General features: G+C 39.2%; 1 protein-coding gene across 1 annotated transcript in view; it reads left to right on the forward strand.

Moving 5' to 3' along the window:
• The window catches only part of LOC146502567 (homer protein homolog 3-like), a 58,155-nt gene that overhangs the window by 11,442 nt on the left and 23,014 nt on the right, over positions 1–23,699 (forward strand). Inside the window, exon 3 of the mRNA XM_085133274.1 lies at positions 20,901–21,270. Coding sequence (XP_084989400.1) covers positions 20,901–21,270 — 370 coding nt within the window. The remainder of the gene's footprint in view (positions 1–20,900; positions 21,271–23,699) is intronic.

A 23,699-nucleotide genomic window follows, 5' to 3' on the forward strand; every position in this document is an offset into this window, starting at 1 on the left:
CAAAATAAGACATCAGGTATTAATACATTGGGGATCAATCCTCCCATCCCTGCTTCATTAAATATTTATTTGCCTTTGAACAAAATCCACCCTCATCTCATCCTCCCCATCGTGTTAATCCTCTGCTCGGTATCTGTGGAAACTGTAACAAGCTGTAAGATGTGATTCGCAGAGTGGAGGTTTCATGCTTGTCGTGATGTGCAAATGTTGTCAGCATGTTGTGCTGCCCTCGCTGTCATCACCTGGTGTCCCTTTTATCACGCTGTCGTCCTGTCACACACTTTGTCGCAGCTCAGCTGTTCCATGCGCTGCTGGATTGTTTTGCATGTGCATCGTGTTGTACGAGCTCTTGGCATGTTTTGCATGTTAAGCCTCGGTGTTTAAAATAACTACAAATGTTAAAATACTGTGGATATTCTTGACTCAAGTTAAACTCATTGTTTTTTTGCTCTGTTTTTTTTTTTTTTGGGGGGGGGGGGGGTTGTGTGAAACACTTTCTTTGAGCAATTTAGCGCTTGTAGCTTAAAAGATGGAGTTTCACATATAAGATAAGATAACCTTTATTAGTCCCTCGTGTGGGAAATTTGTTTTTACTGTATTTTTCAGCATTCCTAATTCACAGAAGCCTGTTGTTGGTTGGCTGAACACAACTCTGCCCACTCAGTGAACACAGTCAGTATAAAAGGCCTCAGGCACATGAAAGCTTCACTGACAAATAATGGACTAATAATGGAAAAGAAACGAAAATTGAGTCCTCTCTTCTCTTCTAGGCCTTGACAATCAGTTGTATGTTTAAATCATAAAAATAATGAGGTGCTGGTGTCAGCTTCATCATTTTTTTCTTTTTAACTGTTAGTTGAGTAAAGCAAACTCTGATTTTTTTTTTAGCTTGTGGGATTTTATTGTTTTAGTGTTTTGTGAAATTGAAAAAGCAGTTAGATGCAGCAGGTCTGGATTTAGCTAGCTCATGAAGACAATTTCAATACATGTATCATGCTTCTTTATCCTTTTATACACACAGAAATGTGGAGCCATCTACATTTGTTGTTTAAGGTGGCGATAACTGCTGTAATTAATGTAAGATGGATATAGCCAGCGTACATGAACATATAGTTTGATGAGGATGGAGCTGATCAGCTAGCTAACTAACTAGCTAGAGCTAGGTCAATGCTAGCTAACTAGCTGGATTAGGAATGTGCATCCTTTTATTCACTGCAATGACATTTGTGATGCTAGATGTGCCAAGTAAAAAACAGGCTTCCAAGAAATCAGCCACTGGCTGGAAAAACTAAACAGTAGATTCTTTGGAGAAGGAGTGGCCGGTTAATTTCTCAAAATTCCGCATAAGAAGGAGTTTGTTTTTTTTTTTGTTCAAACACTGAATGAGTAAAGGATTGAGAAACCGAGGTAACTTCATGGTCATACAGTAGTGATTTGTCAATCATAAGGGAGCCTCCAGCTAAAACATACCAATGTTTTATTGCCTATTTTAATTTTGGAAAAGCAGTTGTGAAAATGCTAATCACAATTCGGTGCACACCAAAACATTCACACTGAGACCCCTTTGGAAGAGATGGTTTTGGTCTGGGTCCAAGAGAACTACAAAGCAGTTTCTTTAAGATGACTTCCATCAGCTACCAGAGCTATTTCTATTTCCACATCTGGCCAATAAGTGGACTGAATGTGACACATTTGTGGTTTGACCACAGTTTTCTTAGAGTTTTCTCTGTGTGGACCAGAGGAAATGAACCTGTGAAGACTTAAAATTAGCCAATGAGAAAGCTTAGTGAGAATGCAGATTTAGGGTATTTCTGAATTTGCTTCACTTTCGAGACACCCTCCATGCTACATCCATCATATATATACAGTCTGTGGAAATAAGTGCATCAAAGCTGTTTCCTGTAGGCAACTGAAGCTAGCTGTTGTCATGCTTCCTGTCGTTATGAGAAGCTAAGCTCCCGGCTATCAGTTTCTCATCTAAAAATTGAAGCTTTTACATAAATGCACATTAGAGGATTGGAGTTTGTTGTTGTCTGAATTCATGGTTATACAGCACAGCACGTGGCAGAGTATGATTATGATTAATTACTGTAGAGTCATAGGAAAGGATTAAGATATTTCAGACCAATATAAGCTCATTTACTGTTGAAATGTTTTGTAACGTCACAGAGCAGCCTCCATGTGCATCGTACAGGGTGTCTACACTTTGAACATGTTCAGTTTACCCTTAGCATAATGACAGTAAAGTGGATTGTCTGTGTCCTCGCTCTGGTCAAGGACAAAACCAGCTGCTCTGTGGGGAGAATAACCTCTTAATTGCTGTTCTTGAGACATGCATAATTGAATTAATAACCAGTCATCTTGACTCACTTCTATTCATCTTACCTTATTTTGCTGTCTTGAAAGTACATAAAAGTGAAACGATGGGGGAAAAAATCAGCTCTTTCTTTGTGTTTCTACCTGTCTTTCATGCCCTGAATACAGAAAACACTCTAGCTTTGTGTCACCTACACAAATCGTGACAACAGTCAGCCTCCTGCAAGAGGAGCTGACCTTCACATAAGTGCAGTGCTGCTGTTTAGCAGAGCTGGAGTTCACGTTAGGGCGTTTTTCCAGTTAAAGTGAAATCAGTGAACCGTGGAGCTACTTGATGAGTTGTTCAACTTCTTCTAATCAAAGAAAATCTAAAGTGACAACCATAAACCTCCAAAGCTTTCCTTACTTTGTGCCAGAGTTGGAAATTTGGACAGATATGGGAACTTGTTTTGCAGCTACAATATGAGCTGGTGTTTCACTTAGCTGTGCTATTTTGGTATGTAGTTGTAGCGTGTCATGTTGCCCGGACATGCCAGGCACTTTCGCTGGCTCAGGAAAGGTGGACGCGGGGCTACTGGCTCTCAGAGGTCGGAGGAAGCAGACCCTTTAAAGGAGAAGTACTGTCAGAAGAACAAAGAGAAGCAAAACCATTTTCCTGTTTTGGTAATCCCGACGCTCCCAGAGGGTGCAAAGCCACAGCAGGCTGCTTGTTGTTTGTTGTCTTAATTCACAGATGGTGAACAGTGATGCTCAGTTGATGTGCTCGTTTAGAGTGAATTTAACCCTTTTCAGATGGATGCAGAAATTAGGACAAATCCATGTTTGTGGGTCAAAACCTCACTCATGAGCAGCCACTAGCACCCCCCACCTTTCTGCTGTTTTAGGACCCCTAAAGCAGAAGCCTTTGGAAACACTGCTGACCCATTTTCATTTTCTGCACAGCCTGAAACTGAAACTTTGAGATACTTCCCGATCGTGTCTGATCAGTCACTACTTATCCTTCCTTTATGCGCCATGCTTCTATCCCATAACTGTTTTGTGGAAGGAAAAAAAGACATCTCTGGCTTGGCTAGCAGTATCGAATTTAAAATCAAATGCAGGTGTCGGTGACCTTGTGTTGTGATAATTGTGCAGGGAAATTCTGCATTCTTTCATGACAGTCCTGCCTAAATGCACAGGAGGTACACTCGGTCTACTCGAATGGTGCATTTTCAGGCAGACGGACATGAATGGTATGAATGTGAAACACTCTTCTGGAAAGAGGTCGTTTGCATCAAGATTCTATTTTAAAATGAAAATGTATTCATGCGGACATGGCCTTAGACCATCTGCAGTCTTTGCAATCACATCTCCTGCCGTAGCAAAGCTGACAGCATTTTTGAAAAAAACATATTCACACACAGTGTTTTTTCAGTCTTTTGAAATATTTTCTCTCCCACATGAATCAGGGTACATTTCCACAAATCGAAGGTCCTTGCTCTAAAATCTGTAAAGCCACTTGAGGCACATTTGGGATTTTTTTTTCCAATACTGGGCTTTATAAATGAAACTGACTTGATGTTGGGCACATGGTGCTCTAATACATCCGACTGGAGAAGGTGAAGCTGTCATCCAGCTGACTGATCTGTAGATGAACTCTGACAAACACAGGGTTTGTGAGAATAGGTAAAGTGGACTTGACTATAAAACTGGGTTCATTTATATTCTGATTATAGGAAAACTACTCTCACAGGACACTGTTAGGTACACATGTTGAATGGCTCATTAATTCAACCGTCTATCCAGCCAGTCACATGGTATCAACTCGGTGCATATATGCACATAGACCTGCTGAAGTTCAAACTGAACAAAAGGATGATGATTTAAGTGACTTTGAATGTGACATATTTGTTTTTTCCAGACAGGCATGTCTGAGTATTTCAGATGTGCTGGGATTTTCCCACACCAGATTTTAGAGGATGGTCTGAAAAAGGGTAGAAAGGAGTGTTAGGAATGTAACTGTAACCACTGTAACAAAATGTATCAAACCTCTGCAGCAGCAGAAGACCACGTCAGCTAAGAACAGGAAACTGAGGCTACAGTGCACATGGGCTCATCAAAAACACTTAAAAAAAAAGACTGGATAACACAAGACTAGAAAAACTTGAGTTTAGTTTGAGTTTTCTACTGTGGCAGATAATAGAGTCATGGTTTGGTGTAAATAACATGAAATTATGGATCCATCCTCCCTTGCTTCAGTGGTTCAGGCTGGTGATGTTATGGTGTGGCAATATTTAGCCATCACAGCCTACCAGAGTATCATTGCTGACCATGTTCATTGTTTTCTGACCACGCTGTATCCGTGTTCTGATGGCTGCTTCCAGATCTCAATCCAATAGAGCACCTTTGGGATGGCGTGGATAGATTCATATCATGAATGTCATGTCAACATGGGGTAAAACCTTTGAGGAATATAATCTATATTACAAAAAATGCAGGCAATCTTCAAAGCAAAATGAGGTTCAACACTATGAATGTGTACCTATTAAAGTGGCCAATGAGTGTACACCACGTTCCAAATTATTATGCAAATTGTGTTTAACCTCCTAGGACCTGCTGTCCACATATGTGGACATCACATTTTGGGTTATTTAGACCAAAATACTCAATTTTGCTCTACATGGGCCTGATATCCACTTACAAGGACATTATACTGCTACTGTTCTATCAAAATTTGAAATGAATATACTCATATGTGGCTCTTATTTTTCTTAAAAACAAAAAATAAGGTTTTTACATTCATTGGGCCCCAATATGCCCAAATATCAAAGTGAAATTAAAAGTGCATGTCGTGGAAGAGTTCAGGTCTTAGGAGGTTAAGTTTCATAAAGATTAAAAAAGTTGTTTTTCAGTTAAACCCCTGGATGGAATTGTGTCTCAGGACTCTTTGTATCACTGAAATCAATCTCGGACACCTATGATCAATATTTGCCAGGTGAGCCCGATTAAAGGAAAAACTACTAAAGAAGGATGTTCCACATTATTAAGCAGACCACCATTTTCAAGCAATATAGGAAGTAAAAATTATCTCTCTGCTGCTGAAAAGCGTGAAATAGTTGAATGCCTTGGACACGTAATGAAAACCTTAAATATTTCACAAAAATTTAAGCGTGATCACTAGGGATGGGTACCGGTATCTGGTGCCATGATGGCACCGGTTTTGACATAAACGGTAGTAACCAGACCGAAAAGCAGTGCACATTTCGGTGCTTTATTTCGGTGCTTTTTTTTCCCTGAGCTGTGATACACTTTAGATTCTAGCCAATCATTTTACGTTTCCGAGGACAGTAGGCGGGTCCAGGTACGTACGTTCTTTTAGAGCAGAGCTACAGATTAAAAATGCCCAAGGCGAAGCGGTCAAAAGTCTGGCTGTACTTCACAGCAAAATATGTAAACTCAGCAGCCTGCAACAAGTGCTTTAAGGTGATACTGTGATACTTTCAAAGGAGGTAACACCTCAAATCCGATGAAACACCTGGCGACGCATAGCGTTTTTTTTTTTAAAGCTGAGAAATGCGCCGGATTTGATAGCTTGCTGCGAGTCCTCACACCGAGCGCATCTACTGCGGGTGTGGTGCCTGTTATCGGACCCGGAGTTAGCAACATCCCCCAAAAACCCGAAGAGTAGAGTCCTGGCCCCTAGCCCTGCCAGTGTAGCAGAAATGATGACGGATGATGATGCAGCAGCAGCCGTTCTTCTCTGCGTGAGTAGCTTAATGTTGTTCGTGTGTAATTTACGTTGAGTAGGCTAACCACGTTATTACATTAATGCATGTAAGGTGAACTAGCAAACGCCAGAAAAGGCTAACATTGTTATCTTTTTACAAAAAACCAGCTGAACATGAGAGGTTTTTGGACCAATTTTGTGTTCTCCATTCTTTAAGCACCGGTTTGAGCACCGTTTAAGCACCGGCACCGTTTCAAAAGTACCGGTTTGGCACCGGTATCGGATAAAACCTAAACGATACCCATCCCTAGTGATCACCATAATGTTAAGAGATTTGTGGCTGAGTCAGAGCACACATGGGTTTGTGCAGATAAAGGCACAATGATGATGGTTTCTGCCAGACAAATGCATCAGATTAAGAGAGCAGCTGCTAAAAGACCATTACAAAGCAGCAAACAAATATTTGAAGCTGCTGGTGCCTCTGTTGCCCTGCGAACAACAAGGTGTAGGATCCTCCAGAGACTTGCAGTTGTGCATAAACCTTCTATTCGGCCATCCCTAACCAATGCTCACAAGCAGAAACGGCTGCAGTGGGCCCAGAATGACATGAAGACTAATTTTCAAACAGTCTTGTTAACTGATGAGTGCAGTGCAACCCTGGATGGTCCAGATGGATGCAGTGGTAGATGGTTGGTGGACGGCCACCATGTCCCAACAAGGCTGCGTCGTCAGCAAGGAGGTGGTGGAGTCATGTTTTGAGCCGGAATCATGGGTAGAAAGCTGGTCGGCCCCTTCAGGCTCCCTGAAGGTGTGAAAATGACCTCTACAAATTATGTGGAGTTTCTGACTGACCACTTTCTTCCATGGTAGAAAGAGCAGAACTGTGCCTTCTGCAACACAACCATCTTCATACAAGTCAATGCACCATCTCATGCTACAAGGAACACCTCTACATCATTGGCTGCTATCGGCATAAAAGAAGAGGAACTCATGGTGTGGTCCCCATTCTTCCCTGACTTCAATCCAATTGGGAACCTTTGGAGCATCCTCAAGCAAAAAACTATGAGGGTGGGAGGCAGTTCACATCCAAACAACAGCTCTGGGAGGCTATTCTGACATCCTGCAAAGACATTCAAGTAGAAACTTTCCAAAAACTTACAAGTTCCATGGATGCAAGAATTGTAAAACTGCTATCAAATAAAGGCTCCTATGTTAATATGTAATTTGAACTGTTAAGATGTTTTTGATTGAAATAGCTTTTGATTTCAGTAAAATTGATCTACAGGGTGGGCCATTTATATGGATACCATGGTGGCCATTTAGAAGTCGGCCATCTTGGATACAACTTTTGTTTTTTCAATAGGAAGAGGGCCATGTGACACATCAATCTTATTGGTAATGTCACAAGAAAAACAATGGCGTGCTTGGTTTCAACTTAACTTTATTCTTTCATGAGTTATTTACAAGTTTCTCTTTGTTCACAGCCATTGACATGTTGAAGAGGTTAACACGTGAGGAGCGGATTGAAATCGTGTTGATATCTGGTGAATGCAGTAACCGGGTCATTGCAGCAGATTTCAATGCAAGACACCCTACGAGACCACCCATCTCCCATGCTACAGTTAGCCAATGGTCACCACCCATCTTGATGAGTTTGCCCCCTCACATATACTAAGGTGCCACAAACAGGACTTTAATATCACCAACCATTCCCATTTTATTACGGTGTATCCATATAAATGGACCACCCTAATGCTGCAAATTCAACAAATGACCATTTTCAATTCTCTACAATCTATAAAATCTTTTGAAACTCTGTGTGCGTAATAAATTGGAACAGCACTTTTTAAATTTTTTATTTTTGAAAAACATACTGTTTTCATTGAGAGTTTTGTTCAGTAACATTTGAATTATACTCTATTGGTTGATGACTCGAAAATTATGCCGACTGTCATTTGAATCGACTATTTAGGAAAAACAGAGAAAAATATCATTTACATAATAATTTGGATTATTACTTACATAAGTTGAATGTAAGTAAGTAATAATTTTCCATGAATGATTGATACAGCACTCTGTGTGGTGCAATGAATGACACTGTACTTCTGTTTTTTTTTCTTGCTGAGTTAGCACAAGAGGGAAACGGCTACTCACAGCAGTCATTAGTATTCATAACAAACTTTCTCTTCCTCTTAGGAGTGAATATGCCTTTAAAAGCTTCCCATAGTCATAAATTATATTCTTCTTTCTTAAAACTTTGCCACCTTGGCTGGGGTAAATGTTACTAAAACATAACTTTTTTTCATTTTTAAAAATCAAAGCCTTTAGTTAACTAACAAATTTAAATGTGTTTTTTAAGGTCTACTGGTCTTGGTGTATCAAAAAACTTTAGAGTTCTGTGTACCTTGTTTCGTAGTTTGAGTTCTTGTATACTTGCAGAATGTGGTGTGGGATAGTCTTGCTGAAATATTCAAGACCTTCTTTGAGAAATGTTCGGCATTAACAGGGCTTCTACAGATCTCACAGTCACTGCCATCACAGACTCTCGCTTGTAAACTGTTTGCATGACGGTCCATGCTTCTGTGTTAATCTAGTTCATTTTTCAGCTGTTCACAGTAAGGAGTGTTTGTTCTACACAATGTGTAAATGCTCCTTTTTTGACCCTTTCTTAACCTCCTGTTCTTCTCCGCCTCTACTGGACCTCCTGCAAGCTTTCTCCTCTTTGCCTTTTCAGATTTGAACACTGGCTTTTAAGCACAACCAATACGATTTCTGGCAGTGACTTCATCAGCTTTCCACTTCCCTCAGGCTATTTACAGCCCATACAGCTTAAAGGCTTCCTTATTGGCAGTTAGAGGAGTATTTTCTCAATGGGCGACTGGTCATGTTTGACTGCAGGGCAAAAACAGGAGGGTGCAGCTCCTGTTTAACAGATCAGAGATCTGGTGGTGGTGAATGGGTACTGAGGTTAAGAAGAGAGATGAAGAAAGCAGCGAGAGAGGATTAGAAAGTGATGACTTGGGGTGAAGCTCACACAGCAAAGCCATAGTGTGTGTGTGTGTGTGTGTGTGTGTGTGAGTGTGGTGGGGCAGATCAAGACTGAATAAGAAATGCTCTTTAAAAAGTCTAAGCTAAAGTTCACAGTTATAAGTTTATGCACAAAGAAGATATCAGGATGAAAGTATTTCGATGTTTCTAGTATGATATACAGTAAGTTTACCAAGTGCACGAAGAACCTCTGGTTGACTTTATGCAAACTTTGCTGAACTCTTTAGACTTGCTGATGGGAAAAATCCATACTGAAGAACAATCTTTGACATTAACAGTGCAGTTTGAAATGTCACATCACGGATAGATCACATTTATTTATATCCAATATAGTGGAATATTTCATAGTTAAATATTTTACATTTTGAACTGACACTACTTGTTAACACAACTTCATTACCTACAGTGCAATACAAGAATCTTAAGCTACCCGTCATTTCTTCACATTTTGCTTCCATGACCTGCTGGTAATTTTTTGAAGTGCTCTTGAGCAACAGTCGGCTTTCTTGAGGTCTTTTCTTTAAACATTGGCTGCTTTTTTAAAAAAAATGCATTTTTAGTCCTGTTCTTGTGACCGACTATCAGAGGAATCATTTTTTTTGACCTATCAATCATTCAAAACACAACTCGGCATGGTGTGACGCATTAGTCCTTAAAAAATTGAGGAAACTGGACAAGTGGAAGGCCTAAAAACAAAACTTCAGTGGAGAAGTATCTGAAATATTCATAAGAAATAGGAAGTGTAGCAAAGACCTAATCATTCAGTTGATCCATCATCAGAAGTGGGCTCAGTGGAAGGGCGGCTGTCAAGAAACAGCTGAGATATGTTTGTTTGTTTTTACAGAAGCATATATAAATATCTCAGTTTCAACATTTGGCATTATGTTAATCTCATCTCTGCGTTATCTTGTCATTTACATTTTACGTATCTCAAGGAGCAACCATCTCCTCATCTTTATTATATGAAACAATCTGCCAACAGCTTTCAGTTGGGCGACTCTAATCTAATGTTTATGGCAGACAATAATATTTATATTCTCACCGTCAAAAGATAAAATCCTGCTCAAAACATCAGATATGAATCAAGCAAATTAACAGCACCATGAAAGTACTTAATTAGACTCAATAAAAATGAATTATCTGGCTCCATAATGGATACTCGTGATGTTAAATGCAATAAACCAATAAGCCAAAATAAATAAGAATTAACATCAAAGCAAAGCAGCTTCTGTTGGGATTTCCCTTCTATCATATTTTCATCTTAATGAGAAATGATGAGTGACTGCTTGTCAGCTCACAGCCGTCACAGCAGATCACACACAAATTAATGTCCCGTCGTTCATTTGGCCCGCCTTGACTCCGCTCCGTGAAAAGCCTGTCAAGCTAATCAGCTCAGACAGGATGCGTCACGTCGAAGTTTGATGATATGAGCAGATTAAAACAGGATTAAATTCCTCCTGAGGTGAACGAGCGAAAACACTGCACGGCAGCTTGGCAGTCAGGGAAGCCTCGTCTGAACTGATGCAGTGCAGTAAAGAGCAGCATGTCTGCATGTGCTGTACCAACTTGTACTCTGCAGTTTACATGAATCATTAGACGTGGACAACTTTTGTGAAAGTCAAGTAAACACATGCTGATTGGGCCTATTTTAACAGCCTCTTTTCTTGCTGATGTTATATTTATTGTCAGTCTTCCAGGTGCATTACACCTTTTGTTAAATATCAAAACCACTGTTTAGTCAGTCTTTATGTCTGTAAAGCATCTTAAGCCCAAATTATACTTTCGGGGGGTTTTCATGTCCTTACAAACTCCAAAGTCCACAGCAAGATGTATTGATTCTCTTGCAGGGAAAACAGATTCTGAAACACATGAAACCTTTATTTTAAGTCGACCACTATTCTTTAATGACTTCATCAATGACATCACTATGTAACACATTTACACAAGGCTATCAAGCTGTAAAATTGCTATGCCCTTGAAATAAAAGCAGTTGCCTTGCAGCTTCTCTGGCTAAAATGTCCCAACCGCAGGCAAAGTGTATTAAATGTTCTGCTGCTGCCTGCCAGAGTAAACACAAGAGTCCTCATGCACTCTTTTAGTGCTGAGGAACAATCAGAAATTGTGCAATATTTTAAGACCCATGAAGGCAAGAAGAAAAGGACTGCAATTTTAAAGACATTTCTGGCTCCACAGTGGAATATAATGGGCACTCTCTTTGCTTAAGCTCTACTTCACTGCATTTTCTAAAATTCAGCTGAGTAATCGTGCTGACAAACAAAGGAAACTGAAAACATAAAAAGCTCTGCTAGGGCTTGAGGCTTCACCTCAGTTTAGCAGAGGAACAAATGGTCATGGGGCAAGTCATTTTTGAAGTGGCAATGTCCTTGGATGAAAACATTGTGTTTTGGGGTAATGTATGAAGGTCTGCAGTAGCGTTGCCTTGACCTAGATCAGATTCTGGTTCAAATGTGTGGCTGCATTTCAAGGTTTGGTTCCAGGGGTGCCTCCAGAATTTATTCATAGGGGTGGCCATATGGGGGCCACTAAAAATATTGGTGTGACAAACCAAAAAAATGGTGTTTTCTGTATTATCATGCTGTTGTCAAATAAAGGTTATTTAAAATATGGCAAAAAGAGAGAAAGAAAAGAATATATGCCCACTTAATTTCCTGCTATTAAATTTAATATCACCAAAAAAGGTACTGGGGGGCCAGTATGTTTGGTTCAGAGGGATGCTTATGAAATAACCTCCATTTCCTGTATGCATCTCTATTTATGCTGGCAATAGAATGCCAAAAAGTAAATAAATAAGAAAATGAAGTATGTAAGACCTCAAATTTATGTGTGTTACATAAATCAAAAAAAAAAAAAAAGAGCTTCCCACAGTTTAACAGGTTAACTGGCAATTCAACACTGGCCATAGGCGTGAATGAGTGTGAGTGGATGGATGATGGATGGATGGCACACTGTTCATCATATTTCATACAATATAATATAGTTTTGTTCTTTATGTGTGAATTAGAGTTGGTCTGTGAAATATAGATGCTTAAAAATATATTTAAGCACAAATAAATTCATGTATGTAATTATTGTTCCCTCTGTTGCTTTAATTTGCAGAAGCATGCTGATCCAATGTCTAAATACTGTCTAAATAAATGTATACTTCAATAAAAGATTCTAAAGCAATCATCAGAAACTATTCAAATCTGCTGAATCTGCAGCACTTTATGTGATGAGTGCAGATTTTCATGTCAGATCATGTTTTTATTGTACAGTGAAATTTGCATATGGCACTAAAATGCAAAAACAAATCAAAAAACAAACCCTTTGTACAATTTTTGTTTGTGACTATTAGAAGTGGATAGAAGGATACAGACAAAATAATACAAAAAAAAAATAGGGCTGTAAAATAAAATCGTAAGTCAACAGCAAGAAAAGAAATCCTACATTACTGACTCTGCTCTGAAAATAGTCTTTAGCATTCAGCCTTCTGCTGTATTTAACACTCTGTGAATGCATTTTACGATGCACACGTAAAACTTTTCACAAAACGCTAAACACAAATGTTATCCACAAATCGCACATTGTTTACGTAGTTGTTTTGCACACCATCTTATTCCACTGAGAATTTCACAGTTTATCTAAATCCACTATAATGCACGTCTGCTTAATGTAATGTGTGCACACTGTCATTACCATACGATGTGGACATAAACTAGTGGGTTTTAGTCTATGAGGCATGTACCCACTGGTGAACTGAATATATATCATTCATGAAGGGGGAAAAAAACAAAGAATCTGCAGATACTACTGTACTGCTAAGATTTTATTTGGCATGTGTGTAAATAATGGATGAGCAATAGCTTCTGAGAAATAGCTTTGGTAACTTGCATTATTTAATGATACGCTAGGCAATGTGTTTGGGTTATCTATCCTACTTAGCTGTGCAGAGCTGTTAGTGGCCGATGAAAGCTGTAACGTTCACGTAAAGAGTGAAGTGGACAGTACTTTGGTTTGTTTAGTTAGTGTAATCAAAAAAAACTAACCAACTGAACTAAAAATATTTATCCATTTAGTCTTGCGATATAAAGAATTTCACCTTTTGGTGCTAACCATACCCAACATGTCTTTAAAAAATAAATAAAAATGCCACATTAGCAAAAATGTGACATTTTTATGAAGTTATTAGATATCATTAACAAAAGGTCTGACAATGAGCTGCAAAAAGTTCATAAAGAGATTTTTTTTCTTTCTGTTTTTTGTAGTTTTGCTTCTGTACACCACCACACTGGATTTTAAATCAAACAATCCAGATGTGATTAAAGTGGAGACTTTCAACTGCAATTGAAGTGGTTTTAGAAACGAAACAAAACAGTCCTGCATGATTGGACAAACTAATATCATTTTAAATATAAGGATTAATTTTAATACTCAGATGAAAATCCTTTTGCAGGCTAGCACTCATGGACATCATCAAATACGGTTTCCTCCCCTGAGTTGCTTTGCTGGAGCTCTGCTTTGTATTTGTATTTTAATAACTAAAAAGCTGCTCTTTTGGGTTGCATTCAGGTGACTGATGTGCACATTGAAGAATATCCCATTATCCATTTACACTGTGATGAGCAGTTGACAGCAGCTGACTCAATGTGAGCAGAGAGTACGACCATGGACACTCCAGAATTTATCCTGCTACTTCTGTCAGCAGCCCTCAATAAACACTAAGGACTTTTCCCACTGGCAGCCCTACATGCCCATGCCATAATGCTACCTCCACCGTGTTTGACAATGAATGTCTATGCATGTTGTTGTAAACGTTTTGTATTTCCATTCATGAAGGCTCCTCTGCCGCCTGCTCGGACTGTAGACCTTGACAATGATGCACCTACCTCCTTAATAGTGCTCTTATGAATTTGTTTTTCTTAACCAGGGAAATTCTGCCACTTTAGTTACCGTATTTTTCATACCATAAGGTGCACCGGATTATAAGGTTCATTAAGCGAAACAAAATGTGATAAGTCAAACTTTACTCAACTCATTCTTCTTGCTTCCTCCACTTCTGTACCATTGAGTCATTATTGTTGAATTCTCTCGCAGCTGCTCTATTCCTATGTTGTTGCAGTATATTAATGACTAACCTCATATTATGGATGAATTATCCCAGTAGTTCTCCTGACTGAAGTTTGGTCTGTTTACAGCATCCTGCCATGTAATTGCATTTGTCCCAAACCATCGGGAACCCTCACATTAACTTTTATCGAGTGAAAGATAGGGTTCATCCTCCAGCTTCACTGTGTTTGTTATGCTAACATAGCTGTGTCGCTAGCGATCACGTAGCATATCATTATATACCAGCTAGCCCAACTTCAGTAACCCTACAAACGTCACTGCTGTTTAGTTTTCTGTCTTCCTTTATGTTGGAAGTAATAGCAGAGCTGTACGTTTTAATTTTTTCATTAATCTCTCAGCCAGAACATGCTATATCATGTTTAGGTGGAAACTAGCGAGCTAACTTCCTGTTAACTTCTAACTCAATTAAATTTAATAAATTCTGTTTTCATGGGTGCCTGGATGTTAAACTTACTTGTTACACCTGGTAAAGCAGCAACGCTGATCATTTTATTAAAGATGGAAGAACTTAGACAGTTGTAACTCTCAGTGATGCCACAGTGTTCGTTTGACTTTGGGGCCTGAAGCGGACCGAGTTTTGGTCCCAGAGGCTCCTAACTACGGTAGCCATAATGCTTAGACAATCCATCAAGCGTAGCTTATCAAAGTCATACTAAAACATTTTTTGACAGATTTTTGAGCGCCGTGTACCACATAAAATATGTTTGAGGTCAGTAAGCACAACCAGAATTCATACATAAGGTGCACTGTCGATTTTTGAGAAAATTAAAGGATTTTAAGTTTTCCTTATAGTGTGGAAATACGGTGTCTTCTGTGGTCTTTTACTCCAGCCTAGAATGATGCAGATTATTGATTCGGCCACACCTTGTATTTTATTTATTTTCTCTCTCTGATTTGAGTTAATTGGGGTTTTCAGAATAATGATGTTCTTCCTCAACTCCCAAATGAACTGAACTTTGGGGCAGCTGTTGCAAAGCTTGAACTTACACAGCACTGGTGATAATTACAGCTATTTTTAAGACTCTTAATTTAGTTCACTTCAGTTTATTGTCATTACACAAGCAGAGCTAGTGCAACACAATTTTCATGCAACATATATGAGAACAGAAACACAGAAACATACAAATCCCTTTATAACTTATTATCAATACTTAGTAACAAAAAAAATTACTACTGAAATATTTGTCGTTGAACTGATTTAAGTAGTTCTTTCAGCTATAATGGGAATAATCTATTACAATAAGTAATTATAAAATAATGTCTTAATGGCAGTAAAGAGTTTCCGGGAATCTTTGAAGGACTGTTTTGTTGGGGATACTCTGATATACTCTGTTATAAAAGCAGCTACTGCATTTCTTGTTTTGGTTTTTTTTTTAATGTATTCAGGGTCAGAGTGGAGAGTCAGGAAAAACACAGACAGGCAAAACCTGGCAGATACGGGAGAGAAAGCTCTGCTGGGACGTCAGCCAGCAGAGCTACAAGGCTGAATTCTCGAGTGCCATTCAAACCTGAATGGGACAATCACTGTTCATGCCTTTCTGGGACATTTTATCTTTCCTTCTGCAGATCTCTGTATCCATGCACTGCACAAGTCTGCAGCTTCTGAATTGGATGGTGATTTTGATGCGCAGCCAAAAATAGTAGCTTAGGAATTACACCTTGCCACAATAAAGTCACTTGAAGTTTGCCTTAAATCTTTATTTCCCGCCATTGTCAGAGGATGGAAGAGTAAAGCAGCTGTGTCTGAGCTCTTGAATGAAATTTAAAGTTTCTTTTAATCCACAACATGAACTTCCAGCTCTGACACCACATGGAGAAGGGGGCACTCAGCCCTGAGCCCAGCCGCTACACTCCACCTTCATGATAAATTAATTCCCAAGAAACATTCATATGAATTTCAAGGATAAGGGTGCACATACAGAATGAGAGATCTTATTGAATGTTTCACTGAGCCAAAAAGAAGAAAAACAGATCTCTGCAGTCTGTCTCCTTTAAGCTTTTTCTCACCAATGAAATCATTCCTCGCAGCGACAGAAAAATATTACTTGGCTGCTGTGTGCAGCAGAGGCCATAAACAGAGGCACCTGATAGCTACATCTGGGTGACGGGTAATAGATACAGTGCCAATGCTCTATAGAGGGAAGCCATCAGCGAAAAAGACGACTTTAATACACCTCAGCTGACCTACGTGGCTGTTTTCACTTTGCAGCCATTTGTGCTCAGTTTCAAATTACTGCTCAGACATCTCCGATAATGGTTCATTACCTCCGCTAGGAGGAAAATCACATCCCAGATAAATTTAAACTGACAGTGATGCAGTAACAATGGAATGAAAGCAATTATTTTGAAATCTCCATCTTCAAGATCATCAAATATGGAGTTTAAGCGTGTGTGACATTATTCTCTGCATTGCATTAAAGTTTAAAGATTTGTCCAAACTTCTGCTGCCTTCAAGTATCGTAATTAGGAGCGGATCACATGTGAAAGAAGAGCTGGAACTTCAGTGTGCTAGAGTCAATTCATCGTTTGATCGGTTTCTCTGCTAATCCTCGTCAAACCTACGTAGTTTTCACAGTTTTCATGCTGAAGTAGGGCAGTGCAGTATACGCAAAACAAAAGTGTTGCTTGATTGAAAATAGATTTCACACCTATCCATTTTCAGTAGGAAAATGCTTGGTGTAAAATGAATTACTATCTGTTTTCATGACCTGTTAAATGTCAAAATAAAAGCATTACATGAGCTTGTAATTTGTTTGGGCAAACACTGACTCCAGCAAGAAGGGGAAAGGGGCATGAATGAATGATATTGTATTAAAAATCACGATATGTACAAGAAGGAACAGCGCTGAATTTCTCCCTACAGAAATGGGCAATGGTCTGTGGTAACGACACAGATAATAATACATTTGTAAATGTTTGTCTCACCTTATCAACTTATTGTGAAAACAGTGAAAACCAAGTAAAACAATGGAGTGTAAAGCAATTGTTGTCTAAAACAAGTAATTTAATTCTAATGAGCTCGAAAGCCAATATTTCTTGTGACCATCTTCATTCTTCAACAGAGCCAGAACTGTGTTGGGCAAACTTTCATGTCGTTTCTTAAAGTAGTCTCCAGGAATCGCTCTCCGGGCTTCTTGAAGGACCTTCGAAGCTCTTCTTTGGATGTTGACTGACTTTTGTTACCTTCTCTGTCAAAATGATTCCCCACTGCTTCAGATGTTGAGGTCTGGGGAGGCCCGTCTCTGACTGATAGTGTTCCGCTGTGTGTTTTTCTTCTTTTACTACAGTGGCAGTGTGTTTGGGATCATTGAAAAATAAAGCTGTGTGGAATTAGGTGCATAACAAATTTAATTTCACGGTGGTTCAAAATCTAAAGGTACTTTTCTAAATTCACCATTCCATCAATTTGACTAGATCCTCAATGCCACTGACTGAAAAGCCTCAAACTATGATGGAGCCTCTACCATGTTTTAGAGATGGCTGCAAAAAAATGCTGTTTGGTTATTTATTTATTTATTTATTGTAGCTTCAACATCAGAAATTGGATCAAATGTGACGGACTGCCAGAGAGAAACGATATTAAAAACTGATAAAACAAAAAACTGTACAAGTGTGACTAACTGTTACTAGTGCAGCTTAAATGTTGCAGTATTAAGGGTTGAGACTGAATGTTCCTCTTTGTGTAGCCATGTCTAATGTTATCAGTGCTCTGAAGTAACAAATATAGTAGCAGAGTGGAAAACTATTATTGCACAGCTTTTTATTTCATGATTTTAAGTAATCGGCGCCACAAACAGGATACCAGAAAAGTCAAACCAGCTGCCAAACACTGTAGTGGAGGGGTGATGATTTAGACTTGCAGCCAGAGGACCTGGGCACCGTGCAGTCACTGAGTCAACCATCAACGCCTCTTTAACTGGCCTCACATTTCTCTAGAAACGAATGTGAGGCCATCTGTCTAGTAACTAAAGCTTTGCCAAATTTGGGTTATACAACAAGCAAGTCACCAAACAAAAAACAGAATGGTTGGAAAAAGAAAATAATCAATGTCAAATCTGTAAAGTCAAATGACTTCTTTTTTTTTTTTTTTGTCCCTCACAAAAATGTGAGCAAAGCAGTTCCCACTGAACTCTGAGGTCTAAAGGTTTTTATTAAAGGAGTTCCTGCTCTCTGAATGCTTGTGTAAAATCAGTGCCTCACATTTTTCTGTCCTTGGGGACATTATGATGGAACATTTATGGATAGAAAATGTTAGGGTTTCTTTAGCCTCAGTGAAAAAAGTATGAGCGAATATTATTATAATAGGAATGAAACCAGTAAATCCAGTGTGTACATGGACTAATGTGATATTTCCTTACTTGTTTTTTGATTGAATCCACTTTTGGGTACTATCATTTCTATCAAAAGTCAGTGATAGTCCTTATATCTGTTGCTGCAGCCATCCTGGACCTGAAGGACAGAAATCTGCTCGCTTGCTGGTGCTGCTATTGTCCATTGTCTCTTGTACTTCAGCATTTGTGCTGAAACACTAAGAACTATTGTTTGTATGCAAATGTTGAGTAATGCCAAGCAAATCCTGCAGGAACAATTCTTCATATAGTCATTGCTGACCTATATACATGCCTGTTTCTCCTGCTTGGAGAAGGACCGAAGCCTACTCGCGTTGCACATTATCCTCATTATTGTTGCTATATAATTGACTTTCCATGAGAATGGCTCATTGGCTACACTGACTTTGTGCAAACTCTATTAGCTGTGTAGTGTTGCGTGAATTATCCAAAGATCCTGTGTAGTCGCTTATTGTCCAGCCCACAGCGAGTCTATGTCATTGTCTTCAAAGAGGCCGGGGCGCTAATTGGACCGATAGCACATAGCAAATCTTCAGCTTCATTTGCATCAATAGCCTCATTACACCAGGATGGCATGAATGACCTGAAGGTCTGTGAGAAACACAATCACATTTGGAGATTGGAGTATTTTAGTTGATGATTTGCATCCTGACAGTTTTACATCAAAGAATAATGACACTGAGTCACTGTTTTTGACTGTTTTTGACTGTTGAATAGTCTTAGATTAGTGAGCTAAAAAATGTTTTACAATTTGCAATTTTCTCTATGGCTCAAAAAGATCAGAAAAGAACTCAGACTACAGTTGTTTTTCCAGAAAAAGCAAAGAACAAACACTTATTAACAGAATGGCCTTATTTTGTCTGTAATTATTCCATTCAACATTAATCTATACAGCGACTGCCAGCTAAAAAGAACCTGCTCCAACTAAAATTAGCTTCACCCAAGTTTCAGGAAGACACAAAAGCACCGCCTCTGTTAGAATTTCAAGCCAGCTGCTCATTAAAATTGAGTGAAAAAAGGTAGAATTATATTCTATAAGGTTGCATCCCGGTAATATGATAGAAGCATTTGATATTACTTGAGTGAGATCCTGATCCGTTCAATATTTCAGTTCACTTCAGTTCATTTAAGATAGTTTTGAGGGTTATGGGTGTTACTGCTGACTCTTGCTGTTGATACCTATGATGTAAATAAAATGCTTTGAGTGAGTATTTCACAAGGTTTCTGTGCTTTGTTTATATTGTTTTCTTCCTGTGTTATTATCCTAAAATGCAAAAACAAAAGAAAACAAACCAAAAAAAATAAAAAAAAATAAAATGAAATTAGTGACAGGAAGACTGAAGTGTCAAAACTGTCCGAGCCTGTTTGCTTGCTGTCAGGTCAGATATCCATGTGGATATCTCAGAAAATGTGCAAATACAGCCACGGCTAGTTTGAGTGAAAAATATAAATATGTATCTTACTACACACAGACCCTGTGTTCCACTTAAAGTGACAGTCCACCATTGCTCTGTGATGCTCCAAAGATCACTCCTCTTTATATTCAGAGCCCCTAAAGAGTTTCTCCTCTGTGAAAACTAGCTCAGACGAGAGCGTCACATGCAGACAGCTTTACGTCTCCTGAGAAATCAGGCATGTAACGGCTGACCTCAGGCTCCCCTCTCTGTCTGTGATAGAGCTGAGTGACAAGTAAAGAGTTCAGGCTGAAGGTGATACATTTACCTCCCGGTAGAAGTGACGTGTTGTTACAAAATGATTGATTGCACTATACATAAACAAATTAGGCACACTCGAGCAAATATGCATATGTGCCGAAACATTTTTCATTTAATTTGATGGTCCATATGCTAAATGCTGTATTGCTCATAAAATAAATAACAATTTTTATTCTTCTTCCTCTCATGCCATTTCTCTTACTGTATAAATATATTTTAAGAAAATGTACATAACTGCAAATTTATTTCTGTCAACATGTTGGTAAATATAAACTCCTGCTGGCCTTAAGCAAGAAAGCATGTGGCTTACAGTTAAGGCTTCAAACATGAAGAAATTTAGAGATTGCAGGCAGATTTGGACAATAAATAATTCTTAAATTCTCCAGTTATGAACAGATGTGTTGACAGCTTTAAGGATTGTTTTCTTCAGAATTCAGACATCAAATATAATCATAACCTTATTAAACTTGTCATTTTTGTAAAAAAAAAGAATGTTTTAATGTGATATGTAGAAATGTCATTTGAACAACAGTTGTTTACTGAGTCCCTTTAATCGTAAGTGTACGTGCCACTGTGCTTTTTAATGAACGTGACACCAGACAGCCATAAGTAATTTTTTTCCTGTCTTTTCCTTTAAAGAGAGCAGCCCATCTTCAGTGCCAGAGCTCATGTCTTCCAGATCGACCCGGCCACCAAACGCAACTGGCTGCCGGCCAGCAAACATGCCGTCACTGTGTCCTTCTTTTATGATGCCACCCGGAACATGTACCGCATCATCAGTGTGGGTGGAACTAAGGTAGGAGCCCAAGACTCTTACATCCAGTCAGAGAGTACACATGTAGTCAGATCTGTGCCTGTTCACATCACTGAAACACAGATCTGGAATAGTGTTAAGAATGCCAGGACAGATTTGAACACAGCTCTACTGTATAAGCCAAAGCTGCACGGGGGCTGTAAGAATCCTGTACGGGCCGAGTGGTGTCAAACACAGATGCACGAATGGGTTTTATTATAGACTGTATGTAAACAATGGATATCATGCAGTGCTTTGCGGACTTTTCGGCTGCTAGCCTTTAGCTGCATCCATAGACTCTACGGATGCTCCGGTACCTGCTTTGCTAAATCTAAGAAGACTAAAAAATAAAAAATTAAATTTCAGCACAGACTTTTTAAATGTGCTGTATTTTATGCATTAAAAAAGCTTCAAAAGGCAACAATACCACAAACACAGAGGTAAAGCCTAGCTTGGCAGCTAATAGTTTAATAAGGCACAACTGGTGAAAGAGGACCTCCAGTAGTTAGAAAGGAGAAACTTCTTATATAGACTATTTTCACATACATGCCAATGTAATTTGGATATTTTACAGGAATCTATGCAGTTGATGTATTTTTGGCCATTAGAGGAACTGCAGTTTTTTGCCATATTTTATTTTTAATCCCTTGAAATTGCTGCTTGCTTTTATAATTCCTCTTCGGGTCACTTTTGAGTCATTCAAGTGTTGCCACAAACTCTGGAGTTGAGGCATTAGACTCAAGAGTTGGGAGTTTGTCTTGTAATCAGAAGGTTGCCGGTTTGAGCCCCGGCTCGGACAGTCTCGGTCGTTGTGTCCTTGGGCAAGACACTTCAACTTCAACATTTGGAAGTCTCAGAGCTGCCAGCCTTTGTACATTGCTTATTTCTGCCAAGTGTTAGAGTTGAGAGTGGCTTTGGATGTTGTAGCAATGCAGATTCAAAACAGAGTAAAGTGCTTGTTTATGCTTTTGTGCGTGTGCACTGAGCGTAAGTCTTAACAAAGAGCCACTCGGCAGCTCCGGGAGATTGCAGAGTCACGCTGCCAACCACAACCTCACCACTGAGACTCTCTGATAAGAGCTGATAGTGTGTCGAGGCTGAGAGAAAACACTCCTGGATACAGCAAAGCAGAGCATTAATTCCTGGACAGAGCTGGATTTTATCAAAGTATGTGACAGTTAATGGTAAACCTTTGTTAAATTTGTGTGCTGGTACCTAATAGACCTGCACACAAGCTGATGTGAAGGGTCTGTTCTGAAACCAGGTGAACGGGTTTGTGATGTTTGCTGAGGTTAAAGCCAAAAGCTCCACTGTCACAAATCTGCCAAGATTACTGTGCTAAGTGCTGCAGACCCAATCTGCTCCTGAGGAGGTTATAGTCACAGTTTTTGATAGAAATGTTTGGAGTGCCACAGGCTTACGCCACTTCCCCGTCCACTTTATCAGGTACACCTCGCTAGTGTTGTGTTGGGCAATCGTGGCTCAAGAGTTGGCAGTTTGTCTTGTAATCGGAAGGTTGCCGGTTCGAGCCCCGTAAATGTGTGTGTGAATGGGTGGACGACTGAATGTAGATTTTGGTCAAGACTGTGGCATTTAAACGATGCTGAGTTGGAACCTAGGAGTCCAAAGTGTGCCAGGAAAATATTCCCACCACCAGCCTCCTGAAACATTGATACAAGACGGGATGGATTAACGGTTAGGTGCTTTTTAGGCCAAATTTGGATCATTCTCCTCTGACCTCTGACAGCAACAGAAGGCATTTTCACCCAGAGATCTGCTTCTCACTGGTTGTTTTCCCTTTTCAGACCATCCTCCGTAAACCCCACAGATGGCTGTGTGGAAAAATTCCCAGTAGATTAACAGTTTCTGAAATATTCAGACCTGGCTGTGTAGCACCTACAACCACGCAATCTTCAAAGTCACCAAAATCATTCATCCTCTGATTCTCTGTTTGAACTTCAACAGGTTGTCTTGACCATGTCTACCTGCCTTAATGCATTTCATTTGCAACATGTAATTGGCTGATTAGATAGTTAGGCTAATAAGCAGTTGAGCTATACCTAATAAAGTGGAAATACATTGCATAAATATGTTCATAGTATATTTATGCTTGGTCCTGATTTGCTGCAAAATAAATCGCAGCAAATACCCATAGTGTGTTTGTAATTGATGAGACTATGGGTATTTATCAGAGGGAATATTCAGTAGGTGAGTGCAATTAAAATTCATTTGACTTTGATTAAAGTAATTTCCACATTTCCTTGATTAAGGGACATCTCAATGAACAGCTCCAGTGTCAGCACACTTGCTATATTATCTAAAATCCCAAACAGAATACTTTCTAGTGCTACATGTGTCATCAGTCTCTCAGTCAACGTCTAAAAATTGAGGTAATATATTTTTTGTCATTAATTTAAGTCTAATAAACCCGTGTTCAGCATCTGTACAGATGATCTGCTCAGCTGGGAAACAGTAGCAGTAACACTTGTGGTGCACAAACATAGACCATCAAATACAACAGTCCTGGGAGTGAATCCTATGTTATGTAGAAAGATGTTTCGGCATGTTGCTGGACTTTTGCCATTTTAAATCATCATATTACAGAGCTTACAACTACTTCTGTTGTCATCTTATGGCAACACTAG

Source organism: Neolamprologus multifasciatus, chromosome 15, assembly GCF_963576455.1.
Source record: "Neolamprologus multifasciatus chromosome 15, fNeoMul1.2, whole genome shotgun sequence".
NCBI classification, from domain to species: Eukaryota; Metazoa; Chordata; class Actinopteri; order Cichliformes; family Cichlidae; genus Neolamprologus; species Neolamprologus multifasciatus.